Here is a 16,775-nt window from a genome sequence, read left to right as displayed (position 1 = left end):
CCGCCTCCTGCGAGGAAAGCACCCCAGTCACCCCCGGGCACCCACCGCTCCCCCGGGCACAGACAGCCGACTCCCCTCGGCAGTGCCACAGCCCCCTGCTCCCCGGGGCTCCGCGCCTGCACCCACAGGGGCTCCCACACCCTGGGGTCCCGCAGCCCGCACCCTCGGGGCTCCCAGTGCACCGTCCTCGTCCCGAGGCTCCTGCTCCTCCCGGTGTGCAGCCCGTACCCACGGGAGCCCCCCGCTCCCCGGGGCTCCTACCTGCACCCACCGGGGCTCCCGCACCCTGGGGTCCCACAGCCCACACCCACAGGGGCTCTTGCAACCTAGGGTCCCACAGCCCGCACCCCGGGGCTCTCGCTCGCCGGGCTCCCTGTCCGCACCCCCGGGGCTTCCGCACCCCGAGGCTCCTGCTCCTCCCGGTGTGCAGCCCGCACCCACGGGAGCCCCCCGCTCCCAGGGCCTCCCACCTGCACCCACCAGGGCTCCTGCTCTCCGGGCTCGCTGCCTGCACCCCCGGGGCTCCTGCTCCTCCCGGTGCGCAGCCCGCACCCACGGCAGCCTCTGCTCTTCGCGGCTCCCTGCCCGCACCCCCCGGGGCTCCCGCACCCCGAGGCTCCCGGTGCACAGCCAGCACCCGCCGGGGGTCCCGCTCCCCAGGCTCCCCGCCCGGGCCCGCCTCCCTCCCGCACCCCCCGGGGCTCCCCGGACTCACCTCCCCGCCCGTGCCGCCGCTCTCCCCGCCGCTCCGCGCCGCCGCCCGCCCCGGGCCCGCCCGCTGCTGCTGCTGGGGGCGGCGCCGCGCCCGCCCCGGCCCGCCCCGGCCCCCCCCTCCCCGGTGCTGCGGCCGGCCCGCCCCGCTCCCCCCGCCCGAGAGACCCCTCGGCGGCGGAACTCCCCCCCCCCCCCCCCCCCCCTTCGGCTCTGCGCTCCCCGGCCGCAGGCTGCCCCGGCACCGAGCCCCCGGAGAGGACCCCCGGCCCAACACCGCTGCGGGGGACGCAGCCTGAGCTCGGCCCCTCTCTCAGCACCACCGGGCCGGGGGGGCTCAGCAGCCCCGGGTCGAAACCCACCACCCACCCTCACCTTCGTCACCGCTCGGCTGAGCCCTGCACCGCACGCACCGGGAGCAGCACGTCCACCCACCACGGCGGGAAATCCACACCAGAAACGAGCTAGAAAGGTTTGATTTAAATACAGCCAGAAGTAACACGGGGAGAACACCACAAACGGCACTCGGGCACGCTGCCGGTGACGCCGCGCTCGCCCCGGCACCTGCTCCGCACCAGCCGCCCCGGCGCAGAGCGGGAAGGGAGGTGTGAATGCTAGCGTGGCTGCTCGCATCGGCCCTGCCTCGGCAGCCAGCTCCCCCCAGCACTAACGAGGAAAGGAAAGCCGTTTCTGCCCGGGATCCCACCACACAAGCTCCCAGGACGCTCGCGCTCGGGCGCAGAGGCTGCTGGCAGGACTGCGCTGGTGCATCACGCATCAGAGAGGGGACAGCTCGAAGCAGAAACCCAGCCCAGGAGTTTTGCCTGCACACAGCAGCAAGCGAGGGGTGTCCCAGCCCGGAGCCCCTCGGCATCACTGTCCGTCCCAGCAGCGGCCCGCGGTGTCCCTCTCCGCACAGGCCAGGTAGTGGTCGTAATTCTCCTCGCACCTCCTCACGCAGCGCAGGAAATACTCCTCGTCAGAAATGGCCTCCAGCAGGTCGGTCTGCACCAGGCAGACGTCGTACAGCTCGGCGGTGGGAGCGCACCTGGGGCTGCGGCTGCCCCGCTCCGAAAACACCTGCGGGGAGAGAGCAGCGCGCAGAAGCACCCACACCGGCCGCAGGCAGCGGTGCCGGGGCCGTGCCCGGCATCAGCACAGAGCCCTCCTCCTCCTTGGCCAGGCGCCTTCGTGCTGGCCGTGGGTCACTGGCAGAGGGCAGGGGCTCCCACCCCTGCTCCAGTGGTAGACACTGAAGTTTCTCCAGATCTCCCCTCCCTCCCAGAAAGCACCTTTGGCTCCGAACCAGCCTGTCACACATGTGGGTGGGGGTCCCCTAAGGAATGGGCCACACCATGCTGCTGGAAGAAAACAGCTCTGTGGAGTGACCAACCCCAGGAAAAGCCCTGCCAACAGCTCTTCCGTTGGCTGCCACGGCCTGTCACATAGGGAGTAACGGGGACTTCACCCGGCCTTTACCACGGCCGTGCCTAAGGCCACCTGGCAGTCTGGTTCCCTCCCAGCGCTGCTGCCACTGACGCGGGGACAGCCTGCAGAGCTGGTGACGCAAGAGGAGGAGAAGCTGGCACCCAGCCCGCCGATCCGGGCTGCAGGACAGCAACGTCCCGGCAGCGGGGATAGGCCCTGCTGGCGAGACGCTCGGCTGCTGCCAAGACCCCAGCAAGGTCTGCTGCCACCACCAACTCATCTGACCTGTCCCACCCGGTGTGGAGGGAGCCCTGGGGCTGGCTGCACGGCTGTGCCGAGACAAGCCAGGCAGCCTGACCGACCAGCCGTGCTGGCTACAGACGGCAAAAGGAAGAGCTCCGCAATCAGGGAAACAGCCCGAGGCTGACACGCAGCGAGCAGAGCCACGCGAGCCACGCTCCGGCTGCTGCAGACACGCAGGCCGCAGCTGCTGCGCGCAGGGGCCTCGGGCTCTCAGCAGAGCCGTCCACATTAATTCACCCGAATCAGGCACAGCACAGAGCAAAGCCTGTTCCCGACAGGTCTGCTACGGGCAGCGACGACTCCTGCCACCAGCTACGAGCCAAGAGAGCTCATACGGAAGGGAATATCCGACGAGCATCCCATCCCTCACCACTCCCCAGCTGCCCGGCAAACGCTGCCGACCGTTCACCGCTGCTGCAGGTTTCCCCTCCCTGTGCTGTCTCCTCCTGGATAGAAACAGGCAGGGGTTCAGCCTCACCCGTGGAGCTGTGGCTCTTGCTCGAGCATCGACAGTTGTCCAACTGCCAGGCGCATTTCTGTCCACACAAACATTTCCCTTTCCAAGCACGCTCCACCACAAACAGTGCCCTCTCCGCTCGGTGCCACAGCGGAGCCGCGGCCGCGTGCCGAGGCTGGCTGCCTGCTGCCACTGGAGCGGGGCTGACGCACCCCGGCAGAGCAGCGGCGCTCGGCCGCGAGCACAGGCAGCCAGCACTTGCTGTTCTCTGCTGACGGCCGATCTCACCACTGACGTCGGTCGCGTGGGGTGCAGTGACACCGGGGCTACGCCTTGATCCCCCTTTGCAGGCTCACGCCCACGCGAAGGGGACAAAACGTGCCTGACCTCACCGTAGACACCCCCAGCGCAGGCAGCTGGTGCTGGAGGGGCCTTCAGCCACCTACCTGGGGATGAACAATGGTGTCCGCATCGTCCAGCCGGATGTTGTCGTCGATGAAGATGTGGTGAACGCCGGGATCGTGGGGATCGATCCACAGGGGCTTCCCACCACGGGAAGAGAACTGATTTCTGGCCCACCTGAAACAGCAAGAGGGACAAGGAGCAGTCAGGGGAGGCAGAGCGCGACAGCTCTAGGGTGAAGGCAGGCCAAGCTGCACTGCGGGCTCAGGGCAACTCTGCAAGCCACAGAAGTGGGACGGAGACCGTCCTGTCGCTCTGCCTGCTGCTGCTGCTCATGAAAGCGAAGCATTTTGCAGTGGGGTGTTTGGACAAAATCTAGGGGTGGTGTTTGGAGAAAAGCAGGAGGTACACCAGTGGATAGGGACCTGGGGAAAGATGTGGGACCCTCATGAGGCTGCCCACAGGCAAAGCAGGGAGCACGTAAGTAACAAAGACCTCAAAACTAGGAGTTATGCCAGATGGGGAAGCTCGGAGAACAACAGGAGAGGAGAAAATGCCCAACCCACTTCCTCAGTGCCCTTCTTCTCACCAGTCAAAGTGGTCTTGGAAGCCTCCAATTCCCTCAAAGGAGCTGAAGTAGTCATAAAGCTTTCTTCCGTCTTCCCGGGTGGCCAGCCGCTCCGCTCCCCTCGTCAGCACCACCTCTCGCTTGCTGCAGCGTATCCGGCCAGGGGTGAGGTCCACAGGGAGCTGCAGGACCGCAGAAAGCAGGGGAGGAAGGGTTTCCAGAGCAGACAGGTTGTCGTGTGCATTGGCAGAGACAACAAGCAGCAGGGTGGAGACTCCCCACCGCGGCGGCCGGGAACAAGACGAGAGGAGGCGTGGAACCCCCCCAGCCAAAAATTATCCCTTCCCTTGGGATGGAAAGGAGTGACCTCCTCGTTGCTCTCGTTTCTGTCTCTGCTCCCTGAGGAACAACTGAAGCAGCTTCCAAAGCTCGTTCCCAGCGTTCCTGCCCGGCGTGCTGCCGGGGACAGAGTGCAGCTGCCATCGGCTCCAAAGGGATGGTCTGTCCCCCCCCAGGACACCCCGAGAGGAGACCCTTCCCAGGCAGCACCCATGTGCACCCATGCTAACAGCTTCTCCCCGAGCAGCGGGCTGCGTTTCCTCCCTGCGGAAGCCGGTGCTTTCAACGCTCGTCTGGCCGAGGCCTGAAGAGCAGCCAGGGCTGCGCGCCGGGAACCGGGGGTGCCACTCACTCACCGCCAGGTCCCGCAGCGCCGGGAACCGGGGGTGCCACTCACCGCCAGGTCTCGCAGCGCCGGGAACCGGGGGTGCTGCCCAGCCAGGGCGCAGGCGACGGTGCGCAGGGCGCGGGGCAGGTCGGTGCCGAAGGTGCGGAAGACGACGGCGAACTCCCTCCGTTCCCGGTGCAGGCCGTCCAGGAGGCGGAAGAAGGCGGGCAGGACCAGGTGGTACCGCTCGCCGCCTTCTCCCGGGACCGAGAAGACGTCGTGCGGTCGGCCCGGCCACTCCAGCAGCCGCAGGTGGCGGGCGTGGAGGCCGCCGAAGCAGCAGCCCGGGCCCGCCTCGGTGAAGGCCGGGTCCCGGCCGTAGCGGCTGTAGTAGCTGAGGGCGCCGGGGCAGGGGGGGCCCAGGGAGGGGCGGTCGCTCGCCCACTGCCACTCGCCTGCGGGAGAGGAGGAGGAGGAGGAGGAGGAGGAGGAGGAGGCCGCTCAGCCGCCGCCCGCCCCCGCCCGGCCCCGCTCCCGGCGCTCACCGTCGGCCCCGGCGCGGCCCCAGGTGACGGTGCTGAGGAAGACGTTGAGGGCCGCCCGCGGGCCCTGCCCCGACACCGCGTCCGCCGCCACCACCGTGTTGTTCAGGTCCACGTGCAGCACCAGCCGCCGCCGCCGCCCGGCCCCGCCGCTCATCGCCACCGGTTACCTGGAAACGGCGCCGCTTCCGCCCGCGCCGCTTCCGCCCGCCGGCGCCCCCTGCCGGCCCGGTCCTGCGCCGCGGGGCGCCGCCCGCCACCGCCGGCCCCGTTAGCGCGGCAGCGGTCGGGATCGAGGGGCGTGGCCGGGGGCGTGGCCGGCCCCCCTCCGCGCGGGTGGTCGGTCCGCAGAAAGGGGGCCGGAAGCGGAAGTGGGCGGCGCTTCCGGCGCTCCGCGGGCGGCCATGTTGGAGCGGCAGCGGCAGCGCAGCGGCGGGTGCGGGTTTGGCGGCGGCCGGTAGGTTGGGGCCGGCGGTGCCCGGGCTCCGCGCTCCCGGGCGAGGGCGCTGCCGAGCCGCCCGGCGGGGCGGCCCGCGGGCGCTGGAGGCGGAGCCGCGGCGCTGAGGGCGCCGCCCCGGCCTCCGCCCCCCCTCTCCCCCCCCCCCCTCCCGGGCCCGGGAGCCGACGCGGGCCGAGCGGGGGGGGCCGCACCCGCTGTCTGCACCAATCACTGCCCCGCAGCCCCCGGGGGGGCACCGGGCACGGGGCTCCCGCCGGCCCGCGCTGACCGGGCCGGGCCCGGACGGCGAGCGAGGGACGGGCGGGGGGGAGCCGGGAGGAGAGGCTGGGCCGGCGGCTCCTCCCGGCCCTCCCCCTGGGTCTCCGGCTGCCCCAGCCCCGCGGCCGCCCTGCCGCTCTGGTGCACCGGGGAAGCGCCGGGGCTGTGCCGGCCGGAGGCCCGCGCTCGCTCCCGCTGCGGCTCCCGCTGCTCAGACAGAGAGCGGGTGGGCCGGCTGCGGGTGCCTCGTCCCCGGTGGGATGCTGCAGCCTCTCCGTCCAGCGTCAGAGCATCCCCTCGGGTCTGCTGGCGGTTCCCGGCTGGCTGCGGCCTGCAGACGGTCCGCTTGGCAGCCCGCGAGAGCGTGTCGGTGGCTGTGCCGTTAGCGTCTCCCTCTCTGCTGGCTCGGGACCCTTGCTGGCTTTGCTGCGCCTGCCGCCGCTGGTTCATTGTGGAGGTGGCAAATCTCACCGCTGGCCGACGACGCTGGCGGTGGCTCTGTCTGAGCATTTCCCGCCTGCCTGCCCTCCTCTGCAGGAGATCCCCCTCCTGTCGCAGCGCGACTCCGTTATCCTCCTCCAAATCCCTCTGCTGCCCTGACGTCTGCAGAACACTTGACTGGGATTAGTCTGTCATGCGGAGGCTCTTACCCCCCCGCCGACCCGTGCTTCCCCTCCGGTGGCTGCTCTTGGCCGTGTCTCTCCCCTGCTTGTGCAGCCGGCGGCAGCGTGGGGTTCCGGTCTGGGGCTGGCACCCCCAGGCTCTGGGGTTATGGTGAAACCGGAGTTGTGGGAGGAATGTCGGACACGAGTAGTTCCTTGCTCGCTCTGCTCAGGCACTAACTTTTCCATCACAGCTTTCTTGCCTGTGCGCTGCACTGTCCGATAATGTCTCCAACACCTTCCACATTTCCTTGAAAAGGATTTTTCACCAAGTTCTCCTTGTCATATTGAGAGGTATCAGCGAAGCTAAAGATTTTGTAACTTCTTGGTGCGGTGTCCAGCTGTGGAGCTGACAAGATCGCTAGCTCAGCGTGAGAGGATCGGAGTTATCCTGAGTGCATCACAGAGTCCTGCCTGGACTACTCTTCGGTGCCCATTTGTTTTTTAATTTGAAGCAATAATCAGTGCTTTTGTCCCCGGCAGATAGCTGTGTAGTGCCCCGAGCATGATCCGGGTGTTGTCCCTCAGGCCATTGTACGCTTGGTCCCGGTGATGTGTGTTTCCTTCAGGCCGCCCTGCTTGAATTTCCTGCTTCCTCCTCGCTTGGCAGCAAGTGCCCTTGGGTCAACACCGGTTTGCTGTGACAGCAAGCTGCAGACCGTTGTTCAAACAAGGGAGCAGCGAGGAGCGGTGTTGTTGTGCCACAGAGTTCAGCACCAAGGAAGCACAACTGAAATAGCCTCCAGCTCTGCTGCCAGGTCTTCAGGAGGATGGTGCAGCTTTGGCCGGGACTCAGAATCAATTCTGGAGCAGAATCGATTAGGAAGCTGCAAAACTGAATGTGACACCAGGATAGATTTGAGGTGCTCAGGCCACTTAGCGTTGAGATGGCTCGATTGCGCGCAGGGAGAGGGTTCAAGGAAAGGCTGCTTTAGCAAGGGGAAATGAGATCTGGTTACCCAAAGCTGGGGCGTGTCAAACTCAAACTGGAAACGAGCTGCACATTTCACTGAGAAATTGTAACCCTTCGTCTTGGGGTGGGTTGGTTGGGATTGCCTGAAATCTTTATTTAGATTTGAGGATATTTCTGCGAGAGATGTTTTAATTTTACTTCAGAGATAAATCAGTGACGGGATTTTCTTGATGATTGTTCTGCCTTGGGTTGTGCCCAGAATCTGACCCAGTGTTTGTGAGTAGCCACGCCTGGGCTTAACGGTTTGAGGTCCCTGCTTAAAAATGCAAGATGATTTCAGCTGCTGTAAGCTAACTATCTTCTCTCTCCTTTTGAGGTGTCGAGGGTTGTTTTTCCAGTAATTTGGACCTTTTTGAAGTGCCTGCTTGCCTAATGCCATGAATATTGCAGTGAACAATGTGGAAGAGAAAGCTGTCCATTCCTGGTCGAGAATTTCCTCTGCAGGACAGAAAGTGCTGGAGGAAGCCCTCCGAGTCTTCAACCCAATGTCCAAGGACCTTTCGGACACGGAGACCCAGCTGGTGGCCTTCATTCAGGGCCTGAAGGAGGAGGGCTACCAGCCCACAATTCTGAGGAGTAAGGATGTGTATGGGTACAGCTCGTGCACGGCAGACACACCTAGCCAAACGAAAGAGAGCACCGCACACAACTGCGCCAGCGCTGCCGCCGAATCTGCTAAGAGCCCGTCTCGAAGCACTGCGGCCGTGCCAAAGGTGGCTGCTTCGCCCACCAGTGTTTCGGTGAACTCTTCAAAAGCCTCCGCTCAGCCTGTCTCGAAAGGGCGTTCCACAAATCTCCTCTTGAGCTCCTTGAAGCAGACCAGATCTGGCACGTCCAAGGCCGCGGCAGTGGGCTTCCCTGCCAGCATGTATCCTGACGTGTACCCAGCCGTGAGACTGTCGGTGGTTCTGGAAGCTCTGGTGCCGCTGAAAACTGCCACGTCCTGTTTGGAGTCCAAGTGCACGCGAGGGCGCCTTGGGATCTCATCCTCGGACCTTAAACTCCTCAAGGCTTCGAGTCCACTGAGGCAGTTCCCTTCAGGCAAGCCCACTAAAATAGCAGAAGGTAAGAGGTACAAGCGTTTGATAAAGAAAGCACCGGATTCCACCACCCTCGCTTTAAATCTTCTGAAGGGACCAAAGGGTGGAGTGCTGCAGGAGAGCAATGCTTGCAAAGCCTCGGGGGTCCTCAATGGGAGAGTCACAGGCAGCTCGTCGCAGGGCTGCGCCACAGCACCGCACTCCAGGACCTCGAAAATCAAAGATAAGGAACCTCTGGTGGGAAAGACAGAGTGGAAGAGCAGTGGCACTTACCGGGAGAGCATTGGGCAGAAGAGGGGAAGAGCTACGGAGGCGAGAGAAGCACCACAGAGAAAGAAAGCAAATACCGTTCCTGTCCAAAATAAAAGTCAACGGGCTCAGAGCACTTTGAACCTGCTGAAATTCCGGGCCATCAAGGTGGGCAACTCCTCTTCTGACGATGAAGTGAGGAGGAGAGCGCAGAAGATTCTTAGGGTCAACCTGTCCCCCGTGATCCGAATACAGCCCTTGTCCCACTCTCACAGTGTTCCCTGAGTTGCTTCACTTTGTCACTTTTTTTTGTACGTAAGTAAACACGAGCCCGGCACCAGAGCGTGGAGAGGTTGAGAGCGACTCTGGGTCTCTGGTGCCTGGTGGTGATATGTCGACTAACCCGCAGACGGAGCAGCCTGCTCGCACGCTGTTTCTGCCTGTCTACTGCTGCTGTGCAGAGCTGACTGCAGAAATACAGAGCCCTGCTCGGGAGCACGGGACGGTGACTCGCCCGTGGCGAGCTGAGCGGGCTGGAGGGCTCGCTTCCCACAGGCACTCCTCTGAACATGGCATGCTGCGCTCCTGTGCAGGGGGAGAACACGGGACTTCTCATGACGTTGATGCACTGTGATAATGCTCTTTTTCAAGCTGTACATTTATTGTTTTTATTTGGATCAAGTTTTATAACTTTATTATCTGTATATCTATATACCCGTGTGTGTGCATATGGCCCAGGAACTGTGGGAAGTTGCACGTCCTCCATCCCTCTGGGATTGGGTTCGATAGCTTTTGTTCCCCCTCCCCTTCAGCCAGTCTTTTGTTGAAAGGTGCCAGGATTTCTTTGTGGTTCAGTGTTGTGACAGTCTGTTCTGGGCTCTCCCTGGCAGCTCAGAGGCAGGCAGAGTTACAGCCACCTGTGTGTCTCCAGAAGTGCCAAGCAATCTGGAGAATTACCAGCTGATAGTTGACTGTAGTTTTAATCATATTTTTGGTATTACCTCTGCACAAGAGTGGGGGAATGTTGTGGGGCTGTTGCCTGCAAGTCTGCCGGACATCTCTAGGTGCCTCCTCTGTTTGTTGGTAGCAGAAGCTGTGAACTCACGGTAGGGGTTCGCCTCCAAAGAGCCATTCCTCCCCAGCACCCAGTGTTGCTCCGCTCTCCTGTACCCCAGGTGCAAACGCAGAACATGAACCGTGACTGTTAGAGCCGAAGGGCTGGAGCTGTTAATGAGAATTGCATAAAGCGTCCTGCCCACCACGTTGCTGCTTTGCTGCTGCTGGGTGTTGCAGGAGCAGGTTCTAGGTGCCGGTCTATGTCTCCTCTTCCCCTTTGCAGGTGATTTGGGATCTTGGCTGGAAGGATTGCAGCTTGTTATTCACAGAGGGGTTTGCAGCCCCTGGTGCCAACGTCAGCAGCTGCTGCCTGTCACTGGTGCTGGCAGACGCCGTGGCTGCAGAAGACGCGGGCTGTGTTTGAATGTGTTGGATACGTCTTGCCGGTCCCAGAGTTCAGTGGGATACTAGAGCCTGAGTTAAAGCAGAAAAGCAGAAGGATTGAGAGGATATATGCCAGCACAGTTTTTCTGTTGGTTTGTGGGGGTGAAGCAGTAGGAGGAGAAATCGGCACCGTGCGGTGGGTGACAGCTCTGCTGTGCCGTCTGGGATGTTACGAGAAGGTGTGTGGCAGGTGTGGAAGCTCCCGGAGCGCCGGCTCTGCCTGTCCCCAGGAGGGGATGCAGAACTGCTGCTGCGTTAGCCTTCCTGCCAGATGTGAACACAGACTGCCTGCCTGGGTCTGCTCTCCACAGGGAAAGATCCACAAGCTCCAGGAGAAACACCGTGTTGGAGCAGTCGGTCCTGCAGCCGTCACTGAGGAGGGATGGCCTCCCCTCCGATGGTACGATCTCCTCTGGGATACTGCAAAAGCAGAACCTGGGGGCTCGGGGAGAGGGAGCAGAGTTGGACAGGTGCGGGCCCGGCTCTGTACACCGCCGTATGTTCAGATCTCTGCAGCAGCGGGCCAGTAATCCACTCGTTCTCTCAGCAGCTCAAAATACCTGTTGTCTGACCCAGTGATCTCCGTGGACGTTGGCTGAAGGGATGAGCTCCCCTGAGAAGCCCCAGCTTCTTATGTTTCAGCACCTCCCTAGCACCTGGCTGGATGTCAGCACTTTGTAAGAGGGGTCAGCACCTGATCCCCAGCTCAGAGAGGAAAACCGTGGCACGGAGAGGCAAGAGGAGGTTCGTGAGGGAGTGAGAGGGCAGGGAAGCTGGGTGTCCCGAGGCACAGCCGGGGTTCTCCCTCCTCGCCCAGGTAGAGCAGGGTGGAGGTTCTGCCTCGGGGGGTGATTGCAGGCCCTGAATCAAGCGCTTGGGTCCTGTGTGGTTTTACTGCCTGAGTTGCTGTCAGAGATCATAGCTTGTAGTGTTTGAGACCGACCTGTGAATGCCGCTGGTTGTCTGCAGAGGAGGAGGAAATTTTTTCTTCTGCTTCTGTGTTTTAAAATGCCCTGGCAGAGAGTTCCCTGTCCTGACATGATTCTGGATGAACATGGACCCTCCATGGCTGTTAACCGGCCAAAAATTGCTTTGTCCCTTTTGTTCCCACTCCTTCGGACCTTTCTCATTCCCACGCTCTCAAATGCCAGGTCTTGAAGTCTTGCACTGGAGTTTCTCTTTTTGGCTGCTTCCCGAGGAGGGCTCTGAACTCCTGCCTGCGGTATCGCTGTCTGACAGGCTGCTCCGTGGCTTCCCCTGTTCCCAGCCCCTTATAAGGGCACCAAGAGCTGTCTCTGGATCCCAGCTGAGCGCCTGACCTCCGGTGGGAAAAACAACCGTGCATCGACAAGGCTGAATTCAGGTTGAGGTTGCTTTTCCTCCAGCCCGAGCGGGAAGCTGAGCACCTGAGGCCAGCTTACAGGGCCTCATCCCTCCTCTGCATTGTGTTTCTTCCCCCAGCTGCACTGCTGCCTGCCTCCCCCCTCTTCTCTGTCACCGCTTGTCTTTCACAGCTTGGGTCTTTGCCAGTCAAGGACTTGGCTTGTACTGTTGCTTAACACATCCAGCAGAACATTCTGCCTTCGCGCTGCCATGCCTTTGCCAGCACCGAGCTGAGTTCTGCGAATGCGTGGTGGTGGTGGCTCCCCCGGTGTCCTTCCCAGCCACCAGCAAGAGGTCTTCTGCTCTTCAGGGAGAGGCAAGCATTCGAAACACTTCTGTGTCGCTGAGGCTCCTGCCAGGGAAGCGAGCACCCCATAGCTCTGTGCTCAGGGACCTGCCTGTCATCAGTCCAGTCTCTGTCGGCTCTTCTGCACATCTCTAACAGACTGCAGGGCCACTGAACTGCTGGGCAGCGCTGGCCCTCGATTCTCTGCCCTTCTGATGTCTCCTCTTCCCCCTCGCAGGTGATTTGGGAACTTGGCTGGAGGGATTGCAGCTGGTTATTCACAGAGGAGCTTTACAGCTCCCGGTGCCAAGGTCAGCACCTGCTGCCTGTCACCAGTGCTGGCAGACGCCGTGCCTGCAGCCTTTTGGTGGTTGGCTCCCACATCACAGAATCACAGAATGTTAGGGGTTGGAAGGGACCTCTGTGGGTCATCTAGTCCAACCCCCCTGCCGAAGCAGGGTCACCTACAGCAGGCTGCGCAGGACCGCGTCCAGGCGGGTCTTGAATATCTCCAGAGAAGGAGACTCCACAGCCTCCCTGGGCATCCTTCATCTGATGGCTGGGTGCGGGTGCTCCTGGCATCCTGGGCCTTCGACACCGCTGTGCAGGAGGCTGCGGAAGGGGCTGTGCTGTGGACGCTGCTGTCTGGTGTTTAGGGAAGATGAAGGGTTTGATCAAACCAGACCTGCCTAAGACCTGATCTAACCAGAGATCTCCTGCCAGAGGTCCCTTCTGCCCGATGCCATTCTGTGACAGGGGAGTAACACTTGTCTTCCAGGGACCTGCGCAGCAGTAAGTGGCAGGACGCAGAGAAATGCCTTGCCTGGAGTGCTGCGGTCTCTGCTGAGGTGCTGTATGCAGGTTGTTCAGTCCTGTTTCTGTATTAGTCACTTTGAATTCATCCAAGTGCCTCACCTGGCCTGTGCTGTTTCTGGGCCCCATGACAGCCGAGAGCTTTAGAGACTCTTAGGAATGCTTTTACCGCATGGATTTGTGCCACTGTCACTTTGAAAAATGATTCAGCCAGCGGTCAAAGGGCTGTTCGTCCGACTGAGTTTGTGGAAGTCATTTCTCCTTTTATTCAGCTGCCAAGAAGCGAGAGTTTATGCTTCGCCTCCACCAGACGAGGTCCTTGAGCTTCCTGCGTGCTTCAGATGTCCGTCAGCGAGGTCCGTGGGGAGAGCAGCTTGTCCGGCAGGCAGCTGAAGGGGAAGCTGACATCAGATGCCAGCTGAAATCACATTGTTAATTGGTAGAAATGTTTTGAAGCTCATCTCCACTGTGATCAGTTTTCGCCTTCTGCTGCTACTTTCAGTTGGAGAAGTCTCTCCTTGGCCTCTTCCCTGCAAGCCATGTAGCGTGGTGCTCCTGGTTCCAAACTGTTTGCTTCCCCCCCGCAGAGCCAGCTGCCATAGCGATCCTTGTACAGAATTTCTTAAGCACTTTTCTGCAAAATAAGAAGGGATTATTTTGTTACTCCTATTTTGTAGCCCGCTAGTGGTATTTCAGTGGGGGGGGAGGCGCGCTCTGTGAAGCGTCGTGAGCGCTCACCTGGCTGGATGCTTCTGGGAGCAGGGCATCACCTGCCCAGCCTGCAGCACGCACGCTCGCAGGGCCGGGGGGGCAGCGGGCCGAGACCCCTGGTTGCCTGCCGTCCCTTGAGCAGAGTTCAGCCGGTCGCCAGCTGAGAGCGTCGCCGGGAAGTCGGGAGCAGAGCAGCACGGGGGGGTGGTGCTGTGCGGCCCTGCTCCGCAGCTGCCCCTGTTCTGCATGTCTGCCAGGCCCCCCTCATGCACACCAGCAGCAATTCTCCACTGGTGGAGCTGGTGGAAGTCCCCCAGCTCCAGCTGTGGCAGGAGGGACTGGAGGGGCTTTACATTTTGGGCTTGAGCACAGAATTTGGGCCCTTTCAGTTATGACTTGGGCTCTGTTTGTGGCCAGACCATGCCAGCATGTGGGGGCTGTGCTGCCACTCCAGCTGCTCTCCCCCTCAGGTCCCAGTTCCCTGCCCTGTCTGGGAGCTGGACCTTTGGCCACGCACAAGGAACGTGTGGGGACGGAGAGCAGCTTTGTCTCAGCTGCAGCTGGACAGCGTGACGCGAGCTGGGCAGCTTTCCGGGGAGGTTTAGGTGGGAGGATCCTTCTTTCGGCCATGGTTGGCAGGGTTGGTGCCGTGCTGTGTGGAGCACCAGCTGCTCAGGCAGGTTGGTTGATTTGTGTGAAAGTAAGTGTTTCTGTTTCAGTCTTCAAAATGGCACTGGCACGTTTGCTCCTGTGGTCGGTTGGGGATGGCTTTCCAGGAACTGAGGTGGCCTGAGGAGAGGAGAGCTGTTCTGGGGCACCTCTCACCTTCTCGACGGTGCTGCAGCTCTTGACTTTGCGCGCTGGGTGGGCCAGCACCATCCATGGAGAGGGGCAGCGGGGCGGCTTGGTCCCTGGCCCTTGCATTCAGGGCTCTGTGCTAGGGAGCACTGTACTCAGATTCTCCTCTCCTTGCAGCCTGCTCCTGCCTGGAGCTGTGTGCCGTTAGGATGATGCCAGGTGCCTCGCTGGCTGGTGGAGCAGAGACCTTGCCCCGGAAGGCAGGACAGCCATCCCTGAGTGCGGAGTGACCCCAGCTGTAGAAGTGACTGTGCTAGCACTCGCAGCTTGGCCAGCTGCTGCCTCCAAAGCCGTGGTGCTGGAGCCAGACCCCTCAGTTTGCTTAGGAAGGCGGAGGAGGTCTGGGCAAAAAGCGAGAAGCTGGGATTAGGCGAAGCCAAAGACGCCAGCAGCGCCTGGCCGGCTAGCTTCTGCTCCTGCTGCAGGAGGAGATCTGCGAACAGGAGCCAGATCTGTGGGGTGCCGGCAGCACTTCGTCCCCTCTGTCCCTGCCCAGCTGACGGAACCTGGCCTGCCCTGCCTGGCGGCACTACCCGGGCCCTGGCACTGCAGGCTCTGGGGTGCGGGCGAGAGGCGTCCTTGAGGAGTAGGTGCCCCTCCTAACCCTTGGTTTCTGTCCTTCATCAGTGGCACAGACTGGCCCTGCTCGGGTGGCCGTGGGGCAGGTAAGCTGCTCCCCAGCTCACAGACTGCCCTGCTCCGTGCATACCGGCTTGGACCCCCTGGAGACCCTCGCAGGGGGAGAGTGCTTCCTCCGGTGAGCATCCGAAATACCTTCCCCTGCGGGGACCATTAGGCCGTGCCCCGGGGAGTCCCTTAAAGGCCTTATTATCGTCTGGGGCTCTCTCCATGTTGTCTTAATTAGCCCTCTCTGTTCCTGTTGCTACAGGCTGCCCCTGTGAGAGTCTGGCGATTCCCACAGGCGCAGCCAGGCACGTGGTGCTGTTGTAAAAGAGAAGGTGCTGCAAAGCTGCCCCCAGAAATACCTCCGCTCCCGCTCCGCCACGCTGCCCAGGCCTGGGCCGGGACGGAACGTGTCGGGTCTGTGGCGGGGAAGGCGCGGTGTGTGATGCCGGTCCCTCCCCCTGGCTCCCGGGGCAGTGCTCCTGAGGAGCAGCGTTTCCGAGCAGAGGCACAGCAGCCGCTGGCAGGGATGCGGGGCTCTGGGTGGGCACTGCCCGGGCCCTCGCGCTCGTCTCTGCCAGCCGTCGTCTCTAAGAGCCGTCTACACGCTGCGGTATGACCGACCTGCTCCGGCTGGCACCGGTGCTGCCAGCTCAGCCGCGGCATTCCCCGGTGTTTGGGGGTCCCGAGCGACGGCCGGGGAGCAGTGGCTGCAGCCCACGGGAGGGCGAGTAACAAACTTTTGAATGGTGAATTTACAACTGACCATCTTGTTCTTGAGTGAACTTTTTACTGTTTCATTTGTTTGTGTAGAATGTTTCCGAAGCTATATTAATATTTAATGTTAAATATGAGACTGGGCTGATCCACACTCAGTGTTGTATATTTTGGAATGGCATTGTTTAGTGAAAAGACAGTATTATTCCGCTCTTCGGAGGGAATGGGACAAAAAACAGGCTGTCTTTTTTCTTAAATGAAGTGAACTTTTTGTTATGAAGTCCTAGCAGGTGTCCAGCCCTTCAGTAAAATGGTGCTCAGAACCGCCCAGCGTGTCCAGCTTTCCTTCGGGCCCCGCCAGCCTGCTCCTCCCAGCCCCGTGTGAGCTCCGTGGAGCGGCGTCTCTGGTGTGCCCGCCGCTGCGTGGGGCACGCTCAGCTGGAGACCACTGCCTCCACCTCTCCTCCCCAGTCCCCCCAGTGCGGTCTGAGGTTACCCAAGCCCTGTTAAAGAATGCCTGGCTCAGGATGGGAGACGCTCCAGACGAGTGCCAGTGGTGCTGAACTGGTGTAAACTGTCAAAAATCTGCATTGAGGTTATTCCCAGAGACACACCGGGTCGGTGCTGCGCTGGCAGGCGCTCTGTCAGCTGCTGCATGCCTGCCCGGCCTCCCACTGCTCTCTGGGTCTGCCTGTTCTGCAGCCGGGACCGTGAGGCCGGCTAATCCAACAGAAACGCCGTTGCTTGCCCGCGTGTGATCCGGATCCAGTGTGTGCTGCGGGGCTCTCGGTGCGCCGACCCGGCACTAACAGCGGTGGGACCGTGGCCGTGGGCAGACGCCGGTGCTGGGGCTCATTCCTCGGGAAGGGAAGTGGTTAAGCGCTTCTCCCGCTCGCTAAGGATGTTCAGGGAAGCGTTGCCCGCCCGCTGAGTGCACTGAAGTCTGTCCAAGCGGGGCTGGCCAGGCGTGAGAGGCCTGGCGAGGGTTGGGGGGCCCCTCCTCTGCATACTCCAAAGCGGCGAGCACTGCCGGTTCCCGCTGCTGCTCCTCTGAGCCGTTCGGCCCGCTGACAGCAGCAGAAGTGCTCTGGTGGCTGCAGGAAGGCGCTGGTGGAGCCCGAGGGAGCGGGGGGTGCCCAGCAGCCTGGCAGATCCCCGGTCAG

The 16,775-nt window shown here is 62.0% G+C and overlaps 2 protein-coding genes across 4 annotated transcripts; one reads left to right on the top strand and one right to left on the bottom strand.

The window, feature by feature from the left end:
- Positions 1 to 1,180: 1,180 nt before the first annotated feature.
- Positions 1,181 to 5,289, bottom strand: LOC142362704 (uncharacterized). The gene is made up of 5 exons (XM_075432671.1): positions 5,082 to 5,289; positions 4,606 to 4,991; positions 3,891 to 4,051; positions 3,346 to 3,478; positions 1,181 to 1,791 (listed from the first exon to the last, which is right to left on the bottom strand). The coding sequence occupies exons 1-5, from the start codon at positions 5,233 to 5,235 to the stop codon at positions 1,585 to 1,587; spliced, it is 1,041 nt and encodes a 346-aa protein (XP_075288786.1). The 5' UTR covers positions 5,236 to 5,289; the 3' UTR covers positions 1,181 to 1,584.
- Positions 5,290 to 5,457: 168 nt separating this feature from the next.
- On the top strand, positions 5,458 to 15,934 carry CCDC71 (coiled-coil domain containing 71). Of its 3 annotated transcripts, none has more exons than XR_012765280.1 (3): positions 5,458 to 5,535; positions 7,748 to 10,620; positions 10,771 to 15,934. XR_012765280.1 is itself a non-coding variant. In XM_075433272.1 (2 exons), exon 2 carries the CDS (start codon positions 7,809 to 7,811, stop codon positions 9,003 to 9,005), a length of 1,197 nt encoding a protein of 398 aa, XP_075289387.1. In that variant the 5' UTR covers positions 5,458 to 5,535; positions 7,748 to 7,808; the 3' UTR covers positions 9,006 to 15,934. The 3 variants fall into 3 exon arrangements, 1 of the variants encoding a protein (XP_075289387.1); XR_012765279.1 differs by having other exon boundaries at positions 10,768 to 15,934; XM_075433272.1 differs by having other exon boundaries at positions 7,748 to 15,934.
- The last annotated feature ends 841 nt before the right edge of the window (positions 15,935 to 16,775 follow it).

Source organism: Opisthocomus hoazin, chromosome 11, assembly GCF_030867145.1.
Source record: "Opisthocomus hoazin isolate bOpiHoa1 chromosome 11, bOpiHoa1.hap1, whole genome shotgun sequence".
NCBI classification, from domain to species: domain Eukaryota; kingdom Metazoa; phylum Chordata; class Aves; order Opisthocomiformes; family Opisthocomidae; genus Opisthocomus; species Opisthocomus hoazin.
Note: the sequence above shows the minus strand (reverse complement) of the source record. Positions and strands in the feature narration are given on the sequence as shown.

Coding starts and splice junctions, on each gene's coding strand:
- CCDC71 (XM_075433272.1), top strand. CDS start 7,809: ATGAATATTGCAGTGAACAATGTGGAAGAGAAAGCTGTCCATTCCTGG.
- LOC142362704 (XM_075432671.1), bottom strand. CDS start 5,235: ATGAGCGGCGGGGCCGGGCGGCGGCGGCGGCTGGTGCTGCACGTGGAC. Junction 4,052..4,605: donor CGGCGCTGCGAGACCTGGCG/GTGAGTGGCACC, acceptor GCGGTCCTGCAG/CTCCCTGTGGACCTCACCCC. Junction 1,792..3,345: donor ACACCATTGTTCATCCCCAG/GTAGGTGGCTGA, acceptor CTCTCCCCGCAG/GTGTTTTCGGAGCGGGGCAG.